The sequence below is a fragment of the Nerophis lumbriciformis genome, linkage group LG05 (genome assembly GCF_033978685.3).
Source record: "Nerophis lumbriciformis linkage group LG05, RoL_Nlum_v2.1, whole genome shotgun sequence".
Classification (NCBI taxonomy): domain Eukaryota; kingdom Metazoa; phylum Chordata; class Actinopteri; order Syngnathiformes; family Syngnathidae; genus Nerophis; species Nerophis lumbriciformis.
Genome location: NC_084552.2, coordinates 49,610,856 through 49,638,337, shown reverse-complemented (window position 1 = coordinate 49,638,337; position 27,482 = coordinate 49,610,856). Strand labels below are relative to the sequence as shown.

Genomic DNA, 27,482 nt, shown 5'->3' with positions numbered 1-27,482 from the left:
TTTTCAACTATATGTTAATCAAGCAACTTGCACGTATGAGCAATAATAATATGGGCTGCTTGCAGTGCAAGCGCCCATTCACTGCTGCTTAGCAGCAGGACCATAATTACTTCGGCATAGCTCGGTTGGTAGAGTGGCCGTGCCAGCAACTTGAGGGTTCCAGGTTCGATTCACGCTTTCGCCATCCTAGTCACTGCCGTTGTGTCCTTGGGCAAGACACTTTACCCCCCTGCTCCCAGTGCCACCCACACTGGTTTAAATGAAACTTAGATATTGGGTTTCACCATGTAAAGCGCTTTGAGTCACTAGAGAAAAGCGCTATATAAATATAATTCACTTCACTTTTTAAAAGTAATTTTTAGATCACTGGTGCTTAGCAAGAACACTGCTAACTGAAAATTATAGCATTCATTGTGAGCACTAACAACTAAATATGTTAGTGTTTAGCATCACTAACTACAAATGTAGCGTTCACATGGATAACCGCTAACTTATAATATTTGTCGGAAAACTAAAAAAAAAAAAAAAAAAAAGGTGGAAAATGGCATTTAACATCATGCGGTAATTTTCAGACCTGGTTTTCTTTCAAAGAGTTCCAGATCTTTACGCAAGTCTAACTAACAATGTCTCTAAAAAGCATAAAATCCATGGAATTGTATGATGACTTCAGCAAAATTATTTGGCAAAAAGCAAAAGGAAGCATACAGGTAAAAGCCAGTAAATTAGAATATTTTGAAAAACTTGATTTATTTCAGTAATTGCATTCAAAAGGTGTAACTTGTACATTATATTTATTCATTGCACACAGACTGATGCATTCAAATGTTTATTTCATTTAATTTTGATGATTTGAAGTGGCAACAAATGAAAATCCAAAATTCCGTGTGTCACAAAATTAGAATATTACTTAAGGCTAATACAAAAAAGGGATTTTTAGAAATGTTGGCCAACTGAAAAGTATGAAAATGAAAAATATGAGCATGTACAATACTCAATACTTGGTTGGAGCTCCTTTTGCCTCAATTACTGCGTTAATGCAGATGACATGGCACCCCAAACCATCACTGATGGTGGAAACTTTACACTAGACTTCAGGCAACGTGGATCCTGTGCCTCTCCTGTCTTCCTCCAGACTCTGGGACCTCGATTTCCAAAGGAAATGCAAAATTTGCATGGTTGGGTGATGGTTTGGGGTGCCATGTCATCTGCTGGTGTCGGTCCACTCTGTTTCCTGAGATCCAGGGTCAACGCAGCCGTCTACCAGCAAGTTTTAGAGCACTTCATGCTTCCTGCTGCTGACCTGCTCTATGGAGATGGAGATTTCAAGTTCCAACAGGACTTGGCGCCTGCACACAGCGCAAAATCTACCCGTGCCTGGTTTACGGACCATGGTATTTCTGGTCTAAATTGGCCCGCCAACTCCCCTGACCTTAGCCCCATAGAAAATCTGTGGGGTATTGTGAAAAGGAAGATGCAGAATGCCAGACCCAAAAATGCAGAAGAGTTGAAGGCCACTATCAGAGCAACCTGGGCTCTCATAACACCTGAGCAGTGCCAGAAACTCATCGACTCCATGCCACGCCGCATTAACGCAGTAATTGAGGCAAAAGGAGCTCCAACCAAGTATTGAGTATTGTACATGCTCATATTTTTCATTTTCATACTTTTCAGTTGGCCAACATTTCTAAAAATCCCTTTTTTGTATTAGCCTTAAGTAATATTCAAATTTTGTGACACACGGAATTTGGGATTTTCATTTGTTGCCACTTCAAATCATCAAAATTAAATGAAATAAACATTTGAATGCATCAGTCTGTGTGCAATGAATAAATATAATGTACAAGTTACACCTTTTGAATGCAATTACTGAAATAAATCAAGTTTTTCAAAATATTCTAATTTACTGGCTTTTACCTGTATTATTATTATCTCTTGGATGAAGTTTTGTCTTTTAGAGCAGTGGTCCCCAACCTTTTTGTAACTGCGGACCGGTCAACGCTTGAAAATGTGTCCCACATTTAATAATGTAAAAAATATTTTTTGGTCATAAAAAAAATACAATCATGTGTGCTTACGGACTGTATCCCTGCAGACTGTATTGATATATATTGATATATAATGTAGGAACCAGAAATATTAATAACAGAAAGAAACAACCCTTTTGTGCGAATGAGTGGAGGGGGGGAGGTTTTTTGGGTTGGTGCACTAATTGTAAGTGTTTTTTTTTTTTTTAATGTTGATTTAATTTAAAAAATAAAATAAAATAAAAAATAATTATTAATTTTTTTATTTCTTGTGCGGCCCGGTACCAATCGATCCACGGACCGGTACCGGGTTGCAGCCCGGTGGTTGGGAACCACTGTTTTAGAGCGTGTTAGCATTAGGGCTAATGAGTAGCTCTATCAACAGAAAGATTCAAGTAAGGTCATTCAAAGACATACAGCGTCCAAACTCACCTTAATGAGACTATGGACGCCGCTCGCCTTGTCCGTTAGCGTGATCAAGTCCTTTTGCATCTGGTCCACCCATTCTTTTACCCTGAGGACACAAACATTCGATGAGTTCATTAGCAATATAGGATGTTGATCTTTCAATGACTGCATTCATGCGTTGATGTATGCAATAATAATGTTTAGCCAGGAGTGAAAAGGCCGCACGAGCTGTGCGTTAAGGCAAGAGCTATTCATAGAAGAACGTATGAGTGTCACACCCTGAGGGCTGGTGGACAAATGTATTCTACTCAAGAGAAATAGGACAGAGCGAGACAACACTTGACAGAACCCATGTGCAAATGTAAAGGTTTACCTTGTGTTGTAACACCAACAGGAGACTTGCTAACATCGCTAAACAAACAAGGCTAACGCTTTGACTGCTACATGTGTATGTCAACAAAAGTAATAAGGTTAATAATGTTATAATTTATATTTCGTCCTTTCACTAATACTTAATGTTTAATATGTGTCATTTGAAGAGCTTAGCAATTAAAGTTAAAGTACCACACACTAGGTGTGGTGAAATGACCCTCTGCATTTGACCCATCCCCTTGTTCCACCCCCTGGGAGGTGAGGGGAGCAGTGAGCAGCAGCGGTGGCCACGCTCGGGAATCATTTTGGTTATTTAACCCCCAATTCCATCCCTTGATGCTGAGTGCCAAGCAGGGAGGTAATCTAACCACAAGGCCACTGAGCAGGTTTAGTATGACAACAGCTAACTCGGGATGTTAGCATTGATTGAAATTATTTTAAATAGTTCCCATGGCAGTTAGCCAATAATTATGTGCGTGTTTAGCACAAGAACTGCTCACTAGAAATGTTAGCATTCACGAAAATACATTTTAACTAGAAATGTTAGCGTTTACCATGAGAACTGCTAACTAGATATGTTAGCATTCACAAAAAGAAATGTTAAATAGAAATGTTAGCGTTTACCATGAAAACTGCTAACTCGATTGCATTTATAATGAGACATTTTAACTCGAAATGTTAGCTGGCAGTTACCCAAGAATTATGTGAGCATTTAGCACAAGAATTGAATACTGCATGTCAGCATTTACTAGGAGAAATTTTAACTAGATATGTTAGCGCTTACCATGAGAACTGCTAACTGGAAATGTTAGCATTCACCATGAAATAGTTGTGTTATATTAGCATTTAGCACGAGAACTGCTAACGACAAATGTTAGTATTAGTTAGAATTCATTTAAAATAGTTGGAAGTTCTTATGGGAGTTAGCAAATAATTGTGTTAGCATAGTACAATAATTTCTAACTAGAAATATTAGCGTTCACCATGAGAGCTACTAACTAGCTCAGTAGGGGAACCCCTGACCAGAATGTTAGCGTTCGCCATCAGTAATAATTGCTTATTAGTAGGATATTTGCGATACGTAAAATGACTGTTATTATTAGTGGTGCCCGGAAAAAACTGATTCTCATTTGAATCATGATCCTTATTTATTATGTTTCTAAATGAATTTTTTTACATACATACTGTACACACATACATACATACATACATACATACATACACGAGGACTTTGAATATGACCAATGTATGATTCTGTAACTACTTGGTATCGGATTGATACCTACATTTGTGGTATCATCCAAAACTAATGTAAAGTATCAAACAGAAGAATAACTGATTATTACATTTTGACAGAAGTGTAGATAGAACATGTTAAAATAGAAAGTAAGCAGATATTAACAGTAAATGAACAAGTAGATTAATAATTAATTTTCTACTACTTGTCCTTAATAATTTTGACAAAATAATAGAATGGAAAATGACACAATATGTTACTGCATATGTCAGCAGACTAATTAGGAGCCTTTGTTTGTTTACTTACTACTAAAAGACAAGTTGTCTTGTATGTTTACTATTTTATTTAAGGACAAACTTGCAATAAGAAACATATGTTTAATGTACCCTAAGATTTGTTGTTAAAATAAAGCCAATAATGCAATTTTTTTTTGTGGTCCCCTTTATTTAGAAAAGTACCGAAGAGTACCAAAATATTGGTATCTGGACAACACTAATGTACACACATATATACATACATACATACATACTAGAGATGCGCGGATAGGCAATTATTTCATCCGCAACCGCATCAGAAAGTCGTCAACCATCCGCAATCCACCCGATCTAACATTTGATCAGAACCGCATCCGCCCGCACCTGCCCGTTGTTATATATCTAATATAGACGATGCAAGGCATTAGTGAGGTTATAAAGCTTTTGCCTGTTAAAGAAAGGAGACTGATCCAATGCAGCACAGACATTCGCGTGCCACGCTGTCACGACCCAGACGCACACCAGTGCGCAATCATATGGGAGCCGCGCTGAGCGCACCTCCAAGCGCGTCTCGCTGCCGGCGACGGCCGCGTATGAGCCCGACGCTCCAGCGCCATCCATTTTCAGGGCTAGTTGATTCGGCAGGTGGGTTGTTACACACTCCTTAGCGGGTTCCAACTTCCATGGCCACCGTCCTAGCTGCTGTCTATATCAACCAGGGTGAGCCCCACCCCTTTCGTGAGCGCACTGCGCGCGGAGTGACCCCTGTTACGCGCCCCCGGCAACAGGGGTGGCGGGCAGGTAAGCTGCGCGGGCGGAGCGCGCGTAGTGACCCCTGTTACGAGCCCCCGGCCACGGGGGTGGCGGGCAGGTAAGCTGCTTACCTGCTGCGCGTGACACCGGCCGCGGCGAAGGCGGACGAGGCGGGGTGTCGGTGCGGTGGGCGCGGTGGTGACCCTGGACGTGCGTCGGGCCCTTCTCGCGGATCGCCTCAGCTACGGCTCCCGGTGGGGCCCTCTCGGGGGAAGGGGCCTCAGTCCCGGACCCCGGCGAGGCGTCGGGGGCCTTCTCCGCTCCGTAAAAGTGTCCATCTCTTTTCTTTTTTTTTCTTCTGTTGTGGCATATGCTGCAGGTGCCTGCTCGTTTTTCGTATGTGGGTAACAATATTTAACTATGTATATATATTTCCCAATTGGTTTAACTGCCACCCGCCTGAATCTATTTAAAATCTAATTTTTTTTTATTTCAACCGCCCGACCCGACCCGACCCGACCCGCGGATAAAATCTAATTTTTTTAAATTTCATCCGCCCGATCCGCGGACTCCGCGGTTCTGCCCGCAAACCGCGCATCTCTAATACATACACACACACCAAATCTATTGCAAGAATCGATATGAAATGAAAATCACGTTGAATCGGGACTAAATTCTGACTCGAACCATCATCCTAAGAATCAGAATCGAGTGGAATTGTAAGATTCACATTCTCATCATCAGCTTGGTTTGTCTGTTGTGATGATTTAGCGATGCTAGTAAGTCAGGCTACCGACCAGTGTTCCACAGACATGGTGTAAACACAGCAACTAGAAACAGACTTGTTGATAAGTGGGCGTCATTAGTGACTCCATGAGAAACGTGCCAGGGCAAAGAGACGAGCGGTTCTTACGCTCAGCTGACTTTCATACGGCCGCATTGGAGTCTGCCAGCGACGTAGTCACTCGCTCTCCAATAAAGAATTCCAACTTTAAAAGAGCTAGACAAAAGTGGATTTCCTTTGGCGTTGTCTTACTGTAACAAGCGCTGCATTCTTGGCTGCACTAAGGAAGTCATGCAAGTAGTGTTGATGGTTATTTGTGGAAGTGGCTAATTAGTCCACTCCAGAGCCTTGAAATGTTGAGATATGTCAACTTTTTGTCGGGTTCAAAGCACTTTCAGCTTATTTGGTATGTGGAGTAATGTGCTGACAGGACAGTGCCTCCTGTTATATCAGCGCTCAGCAGCAAGCAGCTGTCCCTCGCAAAAGGCTAAATATGTCCGGCTCACATTACTCTGTATTTGCTTTAAATAAGACAACACGGTCCTTCAGGGCTCCAGTGTCAGATCCCCCCCTCACACACCCACCTCACCTTCCACGCCAAGGCAGGTCAAAAGGTTGTCACGCTGGAGGTTGGCGGGCAAGGTTAATTTTCTTTATGGAGGTACTCATGTATTTTTTATTCTCAGCCCGTAGATTGTTTTCACCGCCGTTACTGAAAGGGACAAAAACATGGATGCTGTTCTTGTAGTGGAAGCTAATCACTTCGCTAGCAGTTACCACAGTGGACGCCAACAATTTTCGCTAAGATACACACTTTCGTATAATTGATCTTATGTTAGAGCATCTTGGAAGAATGCAGGCTAGCGTTTTATGTTAGCTAATTTTGTAAGTTCAAATCAAAGTCATGGATTTCGTTACTTGGCACCATGTGGGAAGTATGCTAATTGTTCCTATATTTAGCATGCTAAGGTTAGCATGCGTACCGTATTTTTCGGACTATAAGTCGCTCCGGCCAAAAATGCATAATAAAGAAGAAAAAAAACATATATAAGTCGCATTTTTTGGGGAAATGTATTTGATAAAACCCAACACCAAGAAAAGACATTTGAAAGGCAATTTAAAATAAAGAAAGAATAGTGAACAACAGGCTGAATAAGTGTACGATATATGACGCATAAATAACCAAGTGAGAACGTGCCTGGTATGTTAACGTAACATATTATGGTAAGAGTCATTCAAATAACTATAACATATAGAACATGCTATATGTTTACCAAACAATCTGTCACTCCTAATCCCTAAATCCCATGAAATCTTATACGTCTAGTCTCTTATGTGAATGAGCTAAATCCTTCCGCCCGATTGTAGCTGAGATAGGCTCCAGCGCCCCCCGCGACCCCAAAGGGAATAAGCGGTAGAAAATGGATGGATGGATTTTACGGTAATGTGTTAATCATTTCACACATAAGTCTCTCCTGAGCAGTGTTGGGTTAGTTACTGAAAACCAGTAACTAGTTAGTTACTAGTTACTTTATTTCAAAAGTAACTCAGTTACTTACACCAAAAAGTAATGCGTTACTGTGAAAAGTAACTATTTAGTTACTTCTTTTTTTCTTCTTTTTTTTTTAAAGCTCCCATTAATGCCCTTTTTGCCTTCATTTCAGTACTGTTATTGCACTGGAGAATAATACAATCTGTTGATCAACTTGACATACATTTTTATTTTCCTTTTAACATAATTAATGAAAAACAGTGCAACATAAAAAGGCATTCCTCCTTTCTTTAAACTTGGACCAATGACCATGAATAAAAAACAAGTTAAAGTGCAACATAAGAAGGCACATCATCTTCCTTGAAACATAATGCCTGACATCTGGAGTGATGCTGCTGTCTTCCACACTTGGAGCCATGGATTGTAGAATACTTGTTTTCAGTGGCAGGATCATTGACACAGATGGTGAAGTTTCAGTGCTCAGTAGAGATGGAACACTTTTGAGGGGTTTAAGCACCTGGAGGACCTCATCTGCCACTCTCACATCATCATCAGACAGGGTGACATTTGTCTTCAGGGTGTTGTGGGTCAATGCAGAGTATATAGCTGCCTGCTGCTCCAACATATCATAAGTGGAGTTCCACTTGGTTGGGACATCATGTATGAGCAGGCAGCTTTAGCATTTCTTGCTTTGTCTTAAGCACATGAGCAGCTGTTGTGCTTGGGTGGAAGTAAGAAACCTTCCTGATCCTCCCAAAGAGGCGCTCCATCCTATTGACTGAGATTCCCTTCTGTGATGCCAAATTCACTACATGTGCAAAGCACCTATCTGTGGTCCCAGTCCTGCCTCATTCTCTGTAATTATTTGATTTTTGGCATTATCACGTGTGACTGGGATATCTTTATCTTCCAGTCCTCCACTGCTTGTGTCAGTACCTGCGCAAGGTGACTCTCGTAGAGGGGGCGTGTCTTCTCATCTCCCAGTCTGCTGTGATGAAGTGAGCGCTTATAGTTCCGCTGGACGTCCACCCGTCTGTCATGAGCGCAACAGCTGATGCTCGGGATAGTTCATCCACAACTTTTTTCTTCTCCTGCTCATAAAGATCTGGCACAATCTTATTGCTGAAGTGGGTGCGCGACGGGATGTCGTAACGTGGTTCAAGCACGTTCAGCATGTGTTTAAAACCTTCGTTTTGCACAACCGAGTCTGCACTTATAAACACACCGATTCAATGGCGGGGGCGTTCAAGCTCCTCCGTTACTCCGCTCGCCATGACCACGCTGTGTGTGGACTGAACGTGCCAACAACTTTTTTTCCCCACACCCACACCCACACACACATAGACCGCGCCTCTTTTCTTCTCTCCGGCTTGTGACAGAGGAAGATTCAGAAGAACGACACCGCAGCGCTTCTGTTTCTAGCCGATACTACATCAAAAGTAACGTAAAATAACGCAGTAACGCATCATGTAGTAACGGTAACTAAATTACTGAATAAAAAAAAATAACGCGTTAGATTACTAGTTACCGCCGAAACTAACGGCGTTACAGTAACGCGTTACTTTGAAACGCGTTAGTCCCAACACTGCTCCTGAGTATAAGTCGCACCCCCGGCCAAACTATGAAAAAACTGCGACTTGTAGTCCGAAAAATACGGTACGTTTTATACTAGCATTTTTATCCGATTTTGTTTGCATTAACCTACAAAATCACGGAGTTCATTACTTGGCGTACTTCTAACATGGTGCCAACAGTTCCCATGTTAGCATTAACATGCTAACATTTTAGCTTATTTTGTTAGTATAAACCAGGAGCGTAAAACTTTTTTTGGTGAGGGCCACTGGAAGTTATGGCTTCCCTCGAAGGACCGCTTGTAATGAATATTAATGTATAATCGCCTCATGATGTTACAAAACAGTTTATACATTTGCTTAATGTATTATTTTACATACCAAATTGTTGAAATCTACATTTAGAACAGTGACAATAGAAATATGCATTTCAATCGAAGTAGTTTATGGAACACACTTGACAGTGGAACAAAACAATGTCAATCACTTTCTGTATTTAAAACAATTTAAAAAATCATGATGATAAAAGGATACGTTTTTGTTACTTTTTTGTTGTAATCAAATAGAAATATTGCCCTACTAGTTCTCTAGTTTGAATAGTTAATGTTGTAATTGGGTGGAAAGGGGGCAGATATTAAAAGTTTATACTTCGTTCTGCTTCTTTTCATTTTTAATGTTCTATCACAGAGGTCGGGAACCTTTTTGGATGAGAGAGCCATGAAAGCCAAATATTTTAAAATGGATTTCCGTGAGAGCCATATAATATTTTTTAACACTGAATACAACTAAATGCCTGCATTTTTAAGTAAGACCAACATTTTTTGAGTATAGTAAGTCTCTTATTCTTTTTAATAACATTGTTATTCTGAAGCTAACCAATAATAAATAAAATACTTCTTACCATTAATGCGACTTCTTGAACAGGTGCGGTAGAAAACAGATGGATGGATTAAAATGCATTAGAATGTTTTTTATTTTCAACGTTATTTTTAACACTGTGATGACCAGCGGAATTATTCATTACTTATCGTGTTAAGCCATGTCAGCTCACATTGATCTGAGAGCCAGATGCAGTCATCAAAAGAGCCACATCTGGCTCGAGAGTCATAGGTTCCCTACCCCTGTTCTATCAAATATTTGTATTTATTATCGGATGAATGAACTAAAACTAAAAATTGAATGGAAAATGATGGCTAACTTGCCTTGAAATAATAAACTGGGGTGAAAAGCAGATATTGAAGTATTTGTTTTTATATTAACAAAAAAATGTTTGCAATACGTGTTTGTTGCATGAGCAGATAATATTAAAGTTAAGACATTGAATACATTAAGAAAGAAAGAAAACTCAAGTGCTTTCTGGCCCGCCACATGGTTCGCGTTTGATACATATGCTATAAACCTAAAAATCATGACTTTTGATGTATGCGGTTATCTTGCAAGTATGCTAAAAGTTCCTACGTTAGCATGCTAACGTTTATGCAAACATTTTAGGTAATTTTGTACGTTTCAACCTAAAAGTCATGGATTTTGTTATTTTTTGCTTGTTACACATTTCTTAATACATTTCAAGATTAATTTAACATTTCAAGATTCATTATGTTCTTGTACAGTTTCAGCTCTACAACATAAAAACCATTCCTACATTTACAGTCCAAAGTTATATCTATGGTATCATAGACACTATGGTACCATGAATTGATTAACGTGGACCCCGACTTAAACAAGTTGAAAAACTTATTCGGGTGTTACCATTTAGTAGTCAATTGTACGGAATATGTACTGTGCAATCTACTAAAAAAAGTCTCAATCAATCAATCAAAAGTACTGCAATCACGGTCAAAATTCTGTAGTCCCCTCTCCCTGACTGAGGTTGCCAGATACGCAGCCGAATCCAGCTGGATGGACCGGGCTACTCCGTTTTATACAGAAATGAGGCTATTTTCAAGAAGAAGTATGTCATGCCTGTGTAAAATATCACAATAAATGGCAATCATATGGTTATTGTCAGTACTATAAGGAAGAAAAAAAAAAGACTAAAACCAACTACAACCAACGCTAGCAATCGTTATACTGGTGAAAATAAGTTGAGCATGCTTAGCAGCCTAATGTACGCCCAAAACTAAAGGGGAGGCATTTTACCAAGGTATGCCTATAGGCCAGTGTTTTTCAACCTTTTTTGAGCCGAGGCACATTTTCTGCGTTGAAAAAATCTGGAGGCACACCATCAGCAGAAATCACTAAAAAAAACTAAACTCAGTTGACAGTAAACAGTCGTTGTCGCAATTGTTGGATATGACTTTAAACCATAACCAAGCATGCATTACTATAGCCTTTGTCTCAAAGTAGGTGTACTGTCACCACCTGTCACATCACGCCGTATGAGTTTTTTGCTGTTTTCCTGTGTTTAGTGTTTTAGGTCTTGTCTTGCGCTCCTATTTTGGTGGCTTTTCCTCTTTTTTTGGTATGTTCCTGTAGCAGTTTCATGTCTTCCGTTGAGCGATATTTCCCGCATCTACTTTGTTTTAGCAATTAAGAATATTTAAGTTGTTTTTATCCTTCTTTGTGGGGACATTGTTGATTGTCATGTCATGTTCGTATATACATTGTGGACGCCATCTTTGCTCCGCAGTAAGTCTTTGCTGTCGTCCAGCATTCTGTTTTTGTTTACTTTGTAGCCAGTTCAGTTTTAGTTTCGTTCTGCATAGCCTTCCCACAGCTTCAATGCGTTTTCTTAGGGCCACTCACCTTTTGTTTATTTTTGGTTTAAGCTGTTTCCGACATCTACAAAGCATTAGCTACCGGCTGCCACCTACTGAGATGGAAGACTATTACACAGTGACTCTGCTGAGCTTTTAGACAGCACCGACACTCAACAACAACACATAATTTGCAGACTATAATTACTGGTTTGCAAAAAATTATTTTTAACCCAAATAGGTGAATTTAGTTAATCTCCCACGGCACACCAGACTGTATCTCATGGCACACTAGTGTGCCGTGGCACAGTGGTTGAAAAACACTGCTATAGGCTACTGTTTCAAACCTTTCAGATTGCCATATAGCTTGGTACATGTAGTCCACAATATGCAAACGCCATCCATCCATCCATTTTCTACCGCTTATTCCCTTTGGGGTCGCTGTAGCCTATCTCAGCTACAATAAGGCGGAAGGCGGGGTACACCCTGGACAAGTCGCCACCTCATCGCAGGGCCAACACAGATAGACAACATTCACACTCTAGGGCCAATTTAGTGTTGCCAATCAACTTATCCCCAGGTGCATGCCTTTGGAGGTGGGAGGAAGCCGGAGTACCCGGAGGGAACCCACGCAGTCACGGGGAGAACATGCAAACTCCACACAGAAAGATCCCGAGCCCGGGATTGAACCCAAGACTACTCAGGACCTTCGTATTGTGAGGCAGATGCACAAACCCCTCTACCACCGTGCTGCCCTATGCAAACACCAATAAGGAATTATTTTATCATGTGATTTGGCTGTCTCCATGTTTCACATTGCCATGACAGCCGTGCTAATGTTAGAACCTATTTCCTCAGCGTATTGAGAAGGAAATACGCACTGACACACTGCAATCTATCTATGGTACCATAAACAAAGTTCTAAATTATTTCTACATTCCACCAGCATTTAGTTCAACGTCGGCTTTTCGGCGCTGGCACGCAATTCCTACTGAAATGTCTTCATGTCGTTCTATTTCATAGCCTAACTGTAACTGATTGACCCTCCAAAGGGTCCCCACATATCCCAGCCCTATTACACTCAAAAGAGTCACTCTTCCTGCCTCATCGCGGCTCGCCACTCCCCTGCAGCCATCTTTCACTCTGCTCACTGTCACGTCCAACTGGACTCCAGAGACGACACCACGAGGATGAGCGCCCCGTCACCTCCGCACATTGGCGCTAGCGTCGCTACCCATCCATCCACTTAGCCAGTCTCTTCTCTCTCACACACACACACACACACACAAATGTAGCCACTGCGTATAAATAGATTACAGCCAATCCAGCCCCTCTTTGGACAAAATGTCCAACGATTTATGAGGACGCCTCCACGAGCCGTGGCAGCTACTTCCCGGATGTCTCTGAAAAAAAACGTCCATTAGACACTTTTTGTGTCTCGCCACTACCACTCCATTGAGGGTGGCTCTCCACAAAGCCATCCCTGGCTGTCAAGGGCCCACTTTTCTCTGCCACACACCTGGAGCTCCTGGGAGATTGTCCAAGCACTTAACGCCTCCTTCAGTGCAGAATCCCAACGAGGACTTTAATGGCCGCTTCAGCACATTTAGAGATATGTGTGTCAACATCATTAGAAATCCTCAAAAACAGCAGTCACTTGCCTTCCCCCTTCCCCTTTTTTTGTGGATTCAAGTTCTTCCCCTCCATAGTTTTTTTAATGGCAGCAACTCACATCCTTTATTGCCACATGGAAATTCCCAAAAATGTTTCCACTGCACTGTTACCATAGCAACCTGGGCAATAGCTAACAGCTGCAGCACAGGAAACACATCTGTATACTTTTACATAAAACACTTTAGTTGTACCACCGCCTTATTTGGCCTTCTTTTTACAAGGTCAACTATCTGCTCCTGAGAATGTTTGACTTTTGATTTGTTTTCCAGGTTAGAAAAAGAACAGGGTCAAACTTTGGACTTTTTTTCATGCAATTGTAATTAGAAGTTATACAACAAGCACTTAGCTAATGTCGCGCTATTTTAGCATTCCAGAGTTGTTATATTACTAATAATTGACTAAAACAGGATGACAAAACGATTTAAATTAAAAAAAATAAAAAAAATAAATAAATAAATAAACTCAATAATAATTAAAGTACCATTACAAAATTAAAAAAATGTAAAATAAATTAAATTAAAAAAATAAACATCAAATCGAAATAAGTGTCTGACACAAGAGCGTAAATTAGCATGGTCATCTGTGACTAAGCTGCCAAAGAAGGGTGATATCAACACTGTACCAGTAAAAATTTCACAATATCGACCAATATTGATATTTTAACATTAGAAATATAACAATACACGTACAGTGTTTGGACCAAGAAATATTCTCTGGTTATACAATTCAAACAAAAAATAGCATCTCCTATACCAGTGGTTCTTAACCTTGTTGGGAGGTACCAAACCCCACCACTTTCTTACGCGCATTCCCCGAACCCTTCTTCAGTGAAATATAAATATTTTTTTCAAATTCAAGACAAAGTTATATGTTTTTGTACTGGTGCACAAAATGAACCGTGCATTAACATCACCTTGTTCAAAGAATAAAACCAACACAGTGCATGAACTCACAACAAATTACACACCAGCAAATCAGATGGAAAATTAGAAGGAACATTGTTTGGGGGTATCCATTATACGCTGATAGGAAGAAGTTTTTATTTACACAATGAGTCGAGTGTGTCTTGACCTCCGCGGCGCAGGCTCCACCGAACCCCTGAGGCCGACTCACCGAACCCTTAGGGTTCGATCGAACCCAGGTTAAGAACCACTGTCCTATACAATATCCACACTTGTAAAAACAATAGCAATATTATAGGAAAATAAAAAATAAACATTTTGTATGTCCGAAAATGAGCAGGAAGAAGCAAAAGCTTATAATGTACAAAAATTCCTTGCAATAGCACATTGAGAAATGTTGTTCTTAAACTGTTCGACAATTTGCTCACGCATTTGTTCACAAAGTGGTGACCCTGACCCCATCCTTGTTTGTGAATGACTGAGCATTTCATGGAAGCTGCTTTTATACCCAACCATGGCACCCACCTGTTCCCAACTAGCCTGTTTACCTGTGGGATTTTCCAAATAAGTGTTTGATGAGCATTCCTCAACTTTTTTGCCACTTGTGCCAGCTTTTTTTAAACATGTTGCAGGCATCAAATTCCAAATGTGCTAATATTTGCAAAAAATAAAGTTTTCCAGTTCAAACATCAAATATGTTGTCTTTGCAGTCTATTCAATTGAATATAAGTTGAAAAGGATTTGCAAATCATTGTATTCTGTTTTTATTTACGAATTATACAACGTGCCAACTTCACTGGTTTTGGGGTTTGTAATGTATGCGATAATCGATATTGTACTATTAGAAACTGCCTTGCCTACTAGACTGATAGGATGACGACAAACGGCAATGGAAACACGATGACGACTATGGAATGCATATGTGGAAAGATATGTAAAAACCGACATTCAGTAGCCAACCCAAGATCGAGTGTATGCAGAAGATGGTAGAGGGCCCAGTGGAGTATCTTACAAGGAGTACAAGACCTGCCCAAGGCTACTACACAGGCTCTGGAAGATCCTGAAGGTGATCTGGAGGAGTGGCAAGGTAGCAGACCAGTGGAGACAGGCAGAGAGTGTGTGGATCCCAAAGAAGGAAAAGTCTAAGAATATAATCAGTTCCAAACCATCTCGCGGTTGTGTGTTGAATAAATGATCTTCTTCAGCCCCGTTGCCAAGCGAGAGACTACCTCCTGAAGAACTCCTACATGGATACTTGGTACAGAAAGGAGGGATCCCAAAAGTATCCTGGTGTCTGGAGCACACACAGGCGTAGTCACACAACTTTTTCAGGGAGAACAAGGGGAACCTGGCTGGACCTCGCAAACGCCTACAGATCAATACCCCACAAGATGGTCGAAGAAGCTCTGAACCAGCATCACATCCCGAAGAAGTTCAGAGACCTCATTCTGGACTAATATGCCAACTTCCGCCTGACAGTCTCCTCCGAAACAAGCTTGGAAAGAAGATCATCACCAGATATACTATCTCGTTCCCCCTCTTTGCACCCGCCATGAACATTCTGGTGAAGTCTGTGGAAATTCAGTATAGGAGGCCTCTCACCAAGTCTGGAGTTCTACAGCCACTCATCCGAGCCTTCATGGACGACCTGACGGTGACAACTACATCTGTCCCAAAATGCAGGTGGACCCTGAACGGCCTCGAGCTGATGACTTCCTGGGCTCCCATGAGCCCGGACTGGGAAAGGGGAAGTTACTGGCAAGTCCTGCTTCTCACTCGGCACCACCAAAACACCATCACTCACTGAGGAACCCGTGAAGAGCTTGGGATTGGTTCAGCTGCATTGTCTACTTTTTGTACCTGCACTGCAACCACATCATTTCCCCATTGTGAGATGAATAAAGTCTATCCTACTGATGATGCTGTACTGTTACATTCCATCCATCCAGCCATTTTCTACCACTTGTCCCTGTCGGTGTCGCGGGGGTGCTGGAGCCTATCCCAGCAGCACTCGGGCGGAAGACGGGGTACACCCTGGACAAGTCGCCACCTCATCGCAGGGCCAACACAGATAGACAACATTCACACACTAGGGTCAATTTAGCATTGCCAATCAACCTATCTCCAGGTGCATGTCTTTGGAAGCGGGAAGAAGCCGGAGTACCCGGAGGGAACCCACGCAGTCACGGGGAGAACATGCACAATATCGATATTGTATACATATCACAGTATCAAAGTGATTTCACATTATCTCCCAATATTTATATCGCACCATTAAAGATATCACAATATCTCAAAATATGAATATTGTAGCAGCCATAATCGCACCATATCAATATTGTATCACTAGTGATATTGCATCATCGATATGGTACTGGCAGAAATCTCACGTACTGTTACCATTTCACTATATCGGTAATGTATCACAAGAGATATGATATGGATCATGTACTTTAGAGATATTGCAACGTAAATGCATATTACAATACTGATATTGTGGCATAAGAGATATCACACTCTCTCAAAATGGGGATTTTGTACCAATAAAATCTCATAGTATCAATATTGTATCACTACGGATACCAATGTTCTACCATTGGAGATATCAAAATATCAATATCCCAATATCAATACATCGCAATATTGACATTGTATTAATAGAGATATTCCAATTTTGATATTGCACGGTTGTACCAGCCGAATTATTACAAAACAGTATCTTCCAATATTGATATTTTACTGCTACTATTCACAAAATTGATACGGTATTACTAAACATATCAAAGTTTCAATATTGTACCATCTCCCAATATTTTTATTGTACCAGTAGAGATACTGCAATATGAGTAATTTGCCATGAGACATTTTACAATATCAATATTATACCATTACAGATATCGTACTCTCAAAATATCGATATTGTAGCAGCCAAATTGCACAATATCAATATTGTATCACTAGTGTCATCGTTGAATCACTTAATATTGCTATTGGACTGGCAGAAATCCTACAATATTGTGAAATGGTAACAGTTAAATATCGATATTGTATCACAAGAGATATAACGATATTGATAATGTACTATTAGAGATATTACATTATTGATATTAGTGTGATATCTCTCTCCAAACACTGATATGGTACCAATAAAATCTCACAGTATCACTATTGTGTCACTACAGCTACTGATATTGTACCATTAGAGATATCACAATGTTTCCCAATATAAACCATTAGAGATGTCAAAATATCGATATTGTGCCATTAGAGATATCACAGTATCGGCATTATACCAACAGAGATATTGCAATTTTGATACTGCACCAGCTGAAATGCTACAATACAGTACGTCCCAATATTGATATTGTATCACTAGACATATCACAGTATCACTATTGTACCATTAGTGATATTACGCTATCTCAAAATATCCACACAGTAGCAGCCAAATCGCACAATATCAATACTGTATCACAAAAAAATCCAATAATATTGTATCACTAGAGATACCCCAGCATCTCCGTATATCGGCAGAAATCCAACAATATCGATGTTGTACGTTTACCATTTCACAATATCGATATTGTATCACAAGCGATATAACAACGGAGATATCGCGATACATCTCAAAAACGGCGCTCCTTTGGCGACTTCCCGTGGCCATGTTGAAAGAGCCCCTCCCCCTCGGCGCCCTGCTGCTGCTCCAATGTTGTTGTGTTCACATAAAGTGCCTCCTCACATTACCGCGGCCGAGGAGATCGGCCGAGACAAGACAGCGAGCAGAGCGCCGTGGCTCTTTAGCTGAGCATGAAATCGAGTTAGTCTTTAAAAAAATAAATAAATCCAACGGGGAAAAAAAAAAAGAAAAAAAGAAGTGGACAAAAGAAAAGCTGACACAAAGTGAAAGAGTGATACGAGAGAGTAGATAAACGTTGATGATCAATATCAGACGATTGCATGGCGCCAATGAAGGCTGACCTATGACATCATAACAATGGCAAAGGGGTGCATGGGTGTAGACCACCACTGTGTATCCCACTGGGCGTCCTCTTTGAAGCGAGGCAAAGGAGAGGTCACGTGACCTTTGCGACAGTGTCTGAGAATGTAGCCAATGTGCACACCACGATACGGGGAAGGGGGGGGGGGGGGGGGGGCGCCCACCACGCCTGCGAGCCACGGATCAATCCACTTAGTGGCCATGAAACATCTGCAAGTCTGACATCACCGCAGCGGCCCATTAGGCTGAGTGCCATCAGGGCTCGCCACCGCCACTGAGGGTGGAGGATGTGGCCACGCCCCTTTAAAAAAATCTCCCCCATGACCAAAAACCTGTCCATTTGACTTTTGTCATTGGGCGTCTAAGCACAGCAAATAGGTGAAGGCACGCTGGGATGAGTTTGGTGTGGAAGTCTGTCTGTGACCTTTGACCAATCAAAATCATGTGGAAGCTTGTGCAACTTTGTGTCAACTAGTGTCCCTAATGTAGCTCACAATAAAACCAGCACAATGCTCCTGTCGTATGGACAATCTTCGACCAGCATTTTTGAAGTGCGTCATTAAAAAAAACAAAAAACAGCAGAGGTTTCTTGTCATGTCGACCAGTGGTCCCCAACCTACCGGTCCGTGGACCGATTGGTACCGGGCCGCACAAGAAATTATATATATAAAAAAAAAAAATTATATATAATATATATATATAATTTTTTTTTTTATTATTTTTTTTTTTTAATTAAATCAACATGAAAAACACAAGATACACTTACAATTAGTGCACCAACCCAAAAAACCTCCCTCCCCCATTTACACTCATTCACACAAAAGGGTTGTTTCTTTCTGTTATTAATATTCTGGTTCCTACATTATATATCAATACAGTCTGCAAGGGATACAGTCCATAAGCACACATTTTCAAGCGTTGACCGGTCCGCAGCTACAAAAAGGTTGGGGACCACTGATGTAGACCATCTTTGACAAGCGAGGTCCCAAAAATAACAGAACAGTCTTGCATATAGAGGATCTTTGAACAGCATTTTTGAAGTACGTCCAAAAAGAAACAGCAGAGCATTCTTGTCATATAGAGGATCTTTGAATAGCATTTTTGAAGTATGTCCTAAAAACTAAACAAAAATTGGAGAGCATTCATGTCATGTAGACCATCTTTGACACGTTAGGTTCTAAAAAAAAAAAAAAAAAAAAAAAAAAAAAAAAAGAAAACTCTTGCATATAGAGGATCTTTGAATAGCATTTTTGAAGTATGTCCTAAAAAACAGGAGAGCATTCATGTCATATAGGGCAGTGGTCCTATATGAGGGGGGGTATGGTATTTCTTTTTTTTTTTTTTTTTTTTGTCATAAAAAAATACAATCATGTGTGCTTACGGACTGTATCCTTTGCAGACTGTATTGATATATAATATAGGAACCAGAAATATTAATAACAGAAAGAAACAACCCTTTTGTGTGAATGAGTGTAAATGGGGGAGGAAGGTTTTTTGGGTTGGTGCACTAATTGTAAATGTATCTTGTGTTTTTTATGTTGATTTAATTAAATTTTTATTTTTTTATTTTTTGTGCGGCTCGGTGGTTGGGGACCACTGATATAGGGGATCTTTGACTAGCATTTTTTAAGTACGTTAAAAAAACAGCAGAGCATTCTTGTCATGTAGATCATCTTTGACAAGCTTGATCCTAAGAAACAGCAGCGTGCTGTGCTTGGACCTTTCACTAGTTTTTTTGGTTGTTTGTTTCAGATCCTTAAAAACAGCAGAATGCTCCTGTCGGATAGAATATAGCCAGATTTTTTTGCAACAAGGCCTTTTAAAAACAGCAGAGCACTCTAGGTCATTACAAGCAGCAGAAGACTCCTGTGATGTAAAGGATCTTTGACCAGCTTCTATGGTTAAAAGGAGCAGCACATTCTTGTCATAAAGATGATCTTTGATGAGAGTTTTTGACTGTAGTTCCTTAAAAACAGGACCTGTCAGAGCATCGATAGCCAGCAATTTTGCCAAGTGTTTTTGTCCTATAGATGATCTTTGACAAACTACAGTATATCCTAAAAAAATACATCAGCGAGAGCTCCTGTCAAAAAGAAGATTGTTTTTTTAAGTATCTTCTTAAAAACAGCAGTGTATTCTTTTCGTGTAGACCATCTTTGACATGCAAGTGTTCTGCTGTTTTTTTAGATCCTAAAAATAGCAGAAGACTCATGCCATATATAGGATCTTTGACTAGCATTTTTGAAGTATGTCCTTAAAACAGCACGGTGCTGGGACCTTTCACTAGTTTTGGTTGTTTTAGATCCGCAAAAACAGATCCTTTCAGATAGAGGATCTATAACCAGCATATTTGCTGGTTTAAAAACAGAGAACTCTCGTCATGTAGACAATCTTTGACAAGCCACATTTGTCCAACAAAAACGGCAGAATACTCCTTTCGTATAGACCATCTTTGACAAGCCATATTAGTAGAAAAAACAGAACACTCATGTTGTACAGACAGACAATCTTTGACAAGCTACATCAGGTCCTTAAAAACAGCAGAACGCTCTGGTGATATAATGTAGAGCAGTGGTTCTCAAACTTTTCACCAAGTACCACCTCAGAAAAACACTTGGCTCTCCAAGTAACACTATAATGACCACCATTAAAATACAGTAGCATAGTCGTCTAAGTATTCATTAAAAACAAGGCAAGGGTTTTATTTGATATTTTTGTCCACTGTAGCATTACACTCAGTTTGAACAGTAACACTATGTTTGTATATAAGAACATAAAACAGTACTTTAATGAAGTGATTATTTGACGTACCGCTACGTCACCACAGTTTGAGAATCAATCGACAAGCTACATTGATATACGTGGGATCGTAGACGAGTGAGGTTGTATTACCAGCAGAACACTCCTGTGATAGAGGATCTTTGACGAGTGAGGTTGTAAAACCAGCACAACTCCTGTGATATAGAAGATCTTTGTATAGTGAGGTTGTAAAACCTGCAGAACACTCCTGTTGTATAGAGGATCTTTGACTATTGAGGTCTTATAACCAATAGAACACTCCTGTGATATAGAGGATCTTTGACTCGTGAGGTCATTAAAACTAGTATAACACTCCTGTGATATAGAGGATCTTTGACTAGTGAAGTTGCAAAACCAGCAAACACTCCTGTGATATGGAGGATCTATGACGAGTGAGGTTGTAAAACCAACATAACACGCCTGTGATATAGACGATCTTTGTGCTGAAAACAAAGTTTCGTTGTACTTGTGCAATGACAATAAAGACCTACCTCCCTACCTTTGACTATTGAGATCTTAACCAGTAGAACACTCCTGTGCTATAGAGGATCTTTGACTATTGAGGTCTTATAATGAGTAGAACACTCCTGTGACATACAGGATCTTTGACTAGTGAAGTTGTAAAACCAGCAGAACACTCCTAGAGTATCTTTAACTAGTGAAGTTGCAAAACCAGCAAACACTCCTGTGATATAGAGGATCTTTGACGAATGAGGTTGTACAACCAGCAGAACATGCCTGTCATATAGAGGATCTTTGTGCTGAAAACAAAGTTCCGTTGTACTTGTGCAATTATAATAAAGACCTACCTCCCTACCTTTGACTATTGAGATCTTAACAAGTAAAACACTCCTGTGATATAGAGGATCTTTGACTATTGAGGTCTTATAACCAGTAGAACACTCCTGTGACATAGAGGATATTTGACTAGTGAAGTTGTAAAACCAGCAGAACACTCCTAGAGGATCTTTGACTAGTGAAGTTGCAAAACCAGCAAACACTCCTGTGATATAGAGGATCTTTGACGAGTGAGGTTGTAAAACCAGCAGAACATGCCTGTGATATAGAGGATCTTTGTGCAATGACAATAAAGACCTACCTCCCTACCTTTGACTATTGAGGTCTTAACCAGTAGAACACTCATGTGATATAGAGGATCTTTGACGAGTGAGGTTGTAAAACCAGTAGAACACTCCTGTGATATAGAGAATCTTTGACTAGTGAAGTTGTACAACCAGCAGAACACTCCCAGAGGATCTTTGACTAGTGACGATGCAAAACCAGCAAACACTCCTGTGATATAGAGGATCTTTGACGAGTGAGGTTGTAAAACCAGCAGAACATGCCTGTGATATAGAGGATCTTTGTGCAATGACAATAAAGACCTACCTCCCTACCTTTGACTATTGAGGTCTTAACCAGTAGAACACTCATGTGATATAGAGGATCTTTGACGAGTGAGGTTGTAAAACCAGCAGAACACTCCTGTGATATAGAGGATCTTTGACTAGTGAGGTCGTTAAAACCAGTAGAACACTCACGTGATATAGAGGATCTTTGACGAGTGAGGTTGTAAAACCAGCAGAAGACTCCTGTGATATGGAGGATCTTTGACTCGTGAGGTCGTTAAAACCAGTAGAACACTCACATGATATAGAGGATCTTTGAGGAGTGAGGTTGTAAAACCAGCAGAACACTCCTGTGATATAGAGGATCTTTGACTCGTGAGGTCTTTAAACCAGCAGAACACTTATGTGATATAGAGGATCTTTGACAAGTGGGTCGTAAAACCAGTAGAACATGATATAAAGGACCTTGAACATTGCATTTGTGCATTTAAAAACATCCGCACATTGTCGTCTTGCATAGACAATCTTTTTGCAGCCCTTCCTTAAAAACATTATAGCGTTCTTATTGTATGGACAATCTTTGACCAGGGTTCGTGTAAAAACAGCAGAGCATTCTTCTCAAACATACGATCTTCGGTTTGCATTTTAGGAATTCAAAACAACAGAGTGCTCTTGTCAAATAGAGGATCTACGCTGCCGTGTAAACAGCACTTTTGTCTCACAGAGGAATATTTTGGACTTGGTGCAACAGTGTCCCAATACTTTTGTCCACGAGTAGTTAGAAGCAAGTTCAAACAGGAAGTAGACAACAGCGCTGCCAAATCCCCACCACAATAAAGTGCATTTACATAATAAAATAATAAAGTTTGTCACATTTGACAGCCGCCCCGAGCGCGCATGTGTCACGCCGCGAAAATAACCTCCAAACAAATATATCCGCGTTCTTAAGTTGTGTGGTTTGATTCCTTAAAGGCTGCTAAGATCGTAATACTGCTAATAATACGACTTCTAATAAGCGGGCACTTTATTTAGTACTCACATGTGCGCGTTGGGGAACTGTCCTGTGGACACGCAGGACAAGCCCGACAGAAGCAGAAGTCCACACAGGCGGTAATCCATCTTTAGACGGACAAAAAGCAAGAAATAAATCCAAAAGAATGATAAAGATCCACAATGTCGCCCTTCTTCTTCTTCTTCTTGCTGCTGCACACAAATCACATCAGCCCGCCCCCACTCCCACTGGCTCCGTTACACGCGCGGAACAAGACCGTGGGGGAGATAGGGGGGCTGCGCACGCACGCGCACACACGCGCACGCCGTGTCCAAATGTGGACATGTTGCTCTCCTCGATGTGCAAAAAGAGCTTTTCGAAGAACAGCAAAGGCGAAAGAGCAGGATTTTGCAGAAGTTTACTACGGATGTTCAAATGGGACAAAATTAAATAAATAGTTCAATAATTATGTGTCTTTTATTCATTATAACTGGAATTAAAATACACAACTGTGTTACTAAAAGTGTCATAATGTATTAAATGTAAAAGTACATTTTATCATTGAAATAATTATTTTAATATTTATGAATTTGTTTTATTGGTTTCTTCTAATTATGTCGTATTTTATTTTCACCTGTCAAAGTCAGCCATCAAAGTGAGTGGGCGGGGCTAATAGGGATCTAATCCAATCGACGCTTCGGAACTTTGGAAGTCTTCGCAAACCTGGCGGCTGAGGAGGAGATTCACTCGTCCTTTCGGGATGTTTTAGAGCTGGTGGAAGCGAGACCTGCTGTCGCGGATTTTATTCCACGTGTCGGAGTTATTTCCACACTTTCAGACCAGTACTCCCTCGCTTCTCCGGTCGAAAGTTCCACGGACAAGCGGAAGTGCTGATTAACCAATCAGGTGTTAGACCCGCCCACTGACTTTCAAAGATTGACAGATCAAATAAATTGATGAAGCCCCGGCCTAAACAGTGTCATTACATCATTAACTGATTAATTGAATATTAAAAAAAAAAAGATTAAATAACGATTTATTTTACCTTTAATAAACTGACATTTAATGACACATTTATATATTTAATTCTAATAATTGACACTTTTAAGTAAATTTTTAAAGAAGTGTTTATGTAATTGCTCCTACATATTTAACATCCACATATATGAACATCTATTTCATGTTAGGCTCCTAAACATGTTGGCAACTTACATGTGGATGTATATAGAGCAGTGTTGTAAGCATTATATCCATGTTCCGTCTTTTAGCACGTGATTTTGTAAACGACATCACATGTAACACACACACACACACACACACGCACACAGTGTGTTGTCATATAGCAATCGATCATGTAATGTATAACAGGTGGGTAGTAATGCGCTGCATGTACTTCGTTACAGTAACTTTTTGTCAGAGTAGTTTTAATGCAACATACTTTTTACTTAAGTATTTTTTGATGAACAAAGATTACTTTTACTTTGTTACATTGACTTTTATTCAGATCTCTCCATTTATTTATATTGTGGCGTCCCGGAAGAGTAGGTGCTGCAGGGAATTCTGCAAATGTGTTCCGTTGTGTTGCCGTGCAAATATTCTCTTGAAATGTGTTTGTCATTGTTGTTTACTGTGGTTTCATTATATGGCATGGATTTATGACAGTGTTGCCGTTGTTTATATAGCCACTCTTAGTGTGACATGTATGGTTGTTGATTAAGTTTGCCCTTCATCATACTTGCCAACCCTCTCGGATTTTCCGGGAGACTCCCGAAAATCAGCGCCTCTCCCGAAAACCTCCCGGGACAAATTTTCTCCCGAAAATCTCCCGAAATTCAGGCGGACTCAGGTCCTAACCCACAATATAAACAGCGTACCTGCCCAATCACGTTATAACTGTAGAATGATGGAGGGCGAGTTCTTGGTTTCTTATGTGGGTTTATTGTTGGGCAGTTTCATTAACGTCCTCCCAGTGCGGCAACAACACACAACAACAGCAGTCACGTTTTTGTCTACCGTAAAGCAGTTAGTCTGCCGTAAACAGCAATGTTGTGACACTCTTAAACAGGACAATACTGCCATCTAGTGCATTTGATGAAAGCACTTTTGTGCATGCCACACAGCAATGCATCATCAGAGAGGGTGTTCAGCATGGTTCGAAAAATAGTGACAGAATAGAACAAGGATGGACAATTCAACCCTTAACTCAACAATGAGTAGATGAGTGTTATGTGTGTGTGTATATGTGTAAATAAATGAACACTGAAATTCAAGTATTTATTTTATATATATATATATATATATATATATATATATGAAATACTTGACTTGGTGAATTCTAGCTGTAAATATACTCCTCCCCTCTTAACCACGCCCCCCAACCACGCCCCCGACCCCCGAAATCTGAGGTCTCAAGTTTAACAAGTATGCATTCACTGATGTGTGTCTCAAAATAACATGTCCATTAATTTTGGCTATCATACAGAGTGACGTCTTTTCTTGAAAGACTATTTTCTCGTCCGACATTACAATGTCACCTATACATTTATTCATAATCTATTACTGCATGCAAAAAAATATGTACACTTTGGTCACGTGACGCCATTTCACCAATCAAACGCTGCCTGGCAGTCACATGACTACTCTCAAACTACACACTGAAAAGTGACACGACGTCATAAGTCTTCAACGTTCACTTACAAAGGAGTTGTTGGGGACCATGATTGACAGCAGCTGTGAGATCAGTTTGACAGAACTCGTGTTGGACCAACAAACTCTCAAAAGGGCAGAAAAGTGAAAGGAAGATGTAAGAATGTCAACCCAGGGGCGCCGCTAGGGATTTTGGGCCCCATGAAAATAATCTTTACAGGGCCCCCAACACAGTGTCATTATTTTTTCTGTATTATAATTTCATCATCATTAGGGGCCTCTCTGGGCCCCCCTCCATCATGGGCCCCTAGAATCCGTCTCCTTTACCCCCCCCTTTTCGGCGCCCCTGACAGTCAACCTATACCATTTGTAATCGTCTTTTAGAAACATTTGTGAACAATTTATTCTATTTTGGTGAATTATTTGCACGCTATAGGACATACATCTTCAACAGGAGGTCAGCAGAGGTGCTGCAGGGGGGGTTGTCATATTTATTAAATATTTGTTTTCTTGTCCCCCTTCAATTTTTCCACAAATGTAAATGTCATTAAATAGAAATGAACATCGATCAACACACTGTAGTGTCGTTTAGAAACAGAAGGGACATCTACATACTCACTGTACCTTCAGACTTATAATAAAAACATGAATTATTAATTATTACTGTTAAAATGTATCTTGACCCAAGTGGAGGAGTTCAAGTACCTCGGAGTCTTGTTCACGAGTGACGAAAGAGTGTATCGTGAGATCGACAGGCGGATCGGTGTGGCGTCTTCAGTAATGCGGACGCTGTATCGATCCGTTGTGGTGAAGAAGGAGCTGAGCCGCAAGGCAAAGCTCTCAATTTACCGGTCGATCTACGTTCCCATCCTCACCTATGGTCATGAGCTTTGGGTCATGACCAAAAGGACAAGATTACGGGTACAAGCGGCCGAAATGAGTTTCCTCCGCCGGGTGGCGGGGCTCTCCCTTAGAGATAGGGTGAGAAGCTCTGCCATCCGGGAGGAGCTCAAAGTAAAGCCGCTGCTCCTCCACATCGAGAGGAGCCAGATGAGGTGGTTCGGGCATCTGGTCAGGATGCCACCCGAACACCCCCCACGTCCGACCGGTAGGAGGCCACGGGGAAGACCCAGGACATGTTGGGAAGACTATGTCTCCCGGCTGGCCTGGGAACGCCTCGGGATCCCTCGGGAAGAGCTGGACGAAGTGGCTGGGGAGAGGGAAGTCTGGGCTTCCCTGCTTAGGCTGCTGGCCCCGCGACCCGACCTCGGATAAGCGGAAGAAGATGGATGGATGGATGGATGGACTGTTAAAATTTAAGACAGCTAACAATTAGCGCACTAGGTGCCAGCTAGCAATTAGCATGCTAGTTCAGAGCTAGCCATTAACACAGCCGGCGAGCTACTAGTGAACTAGCGGTCAGCTCTTGATTAGAGCGTTAGTTATCAGCTAGGAATTACCGCACCAGTTGCCAACTGGCTTTTAGTGAGCTAATTGTCAGCTAGTGATCAGCACTAGTTGCCAGCTAGCAAT

At 40.8% G+C, this 27,482-nt stretch overlaps 1 protein-coding gene across 4 annotated transcripts in view; it reads right to left on the bottom strand.

Moving 5' to 3' along the window:
* LOC133606006 (voltage-dependent calcium channel subunit alpha-2/delta-1-like) overlaps nucleotides 1-27,482 on the bottom strand; it is a 115,763-nt gene that overhangs the window by 82,413 nt on the left and 5,868 nt on the right. Inside the window, exons 2-3 of one of the 4 annotated variants that reach the window (XM_072913290.1) lie at nucleotides 23,352-23,431; nucleotides 2,457-2,538 (exon numbers count right to left, since the gene is read on the bottom strand). In XM_072913290.1, coding sequence (XP_072769391.1) covers nucleotides 2,457-2,538; nucleotides 23,352-23,431 — 162 coding nt within the window. Of the gene's footprint in view, nucleotides 1-2,456; nucleotides 2,539-3,588; nucleotides 3,817-23,351; nucleotides 23,859-23,937; nucleotides 24,309-27,482 lie in introns of those variants that run through there. The other 3 variants (XM_072913291.1, XM_072913289.1, XM_072913292.1) reach the window with 3 other exon arrangements.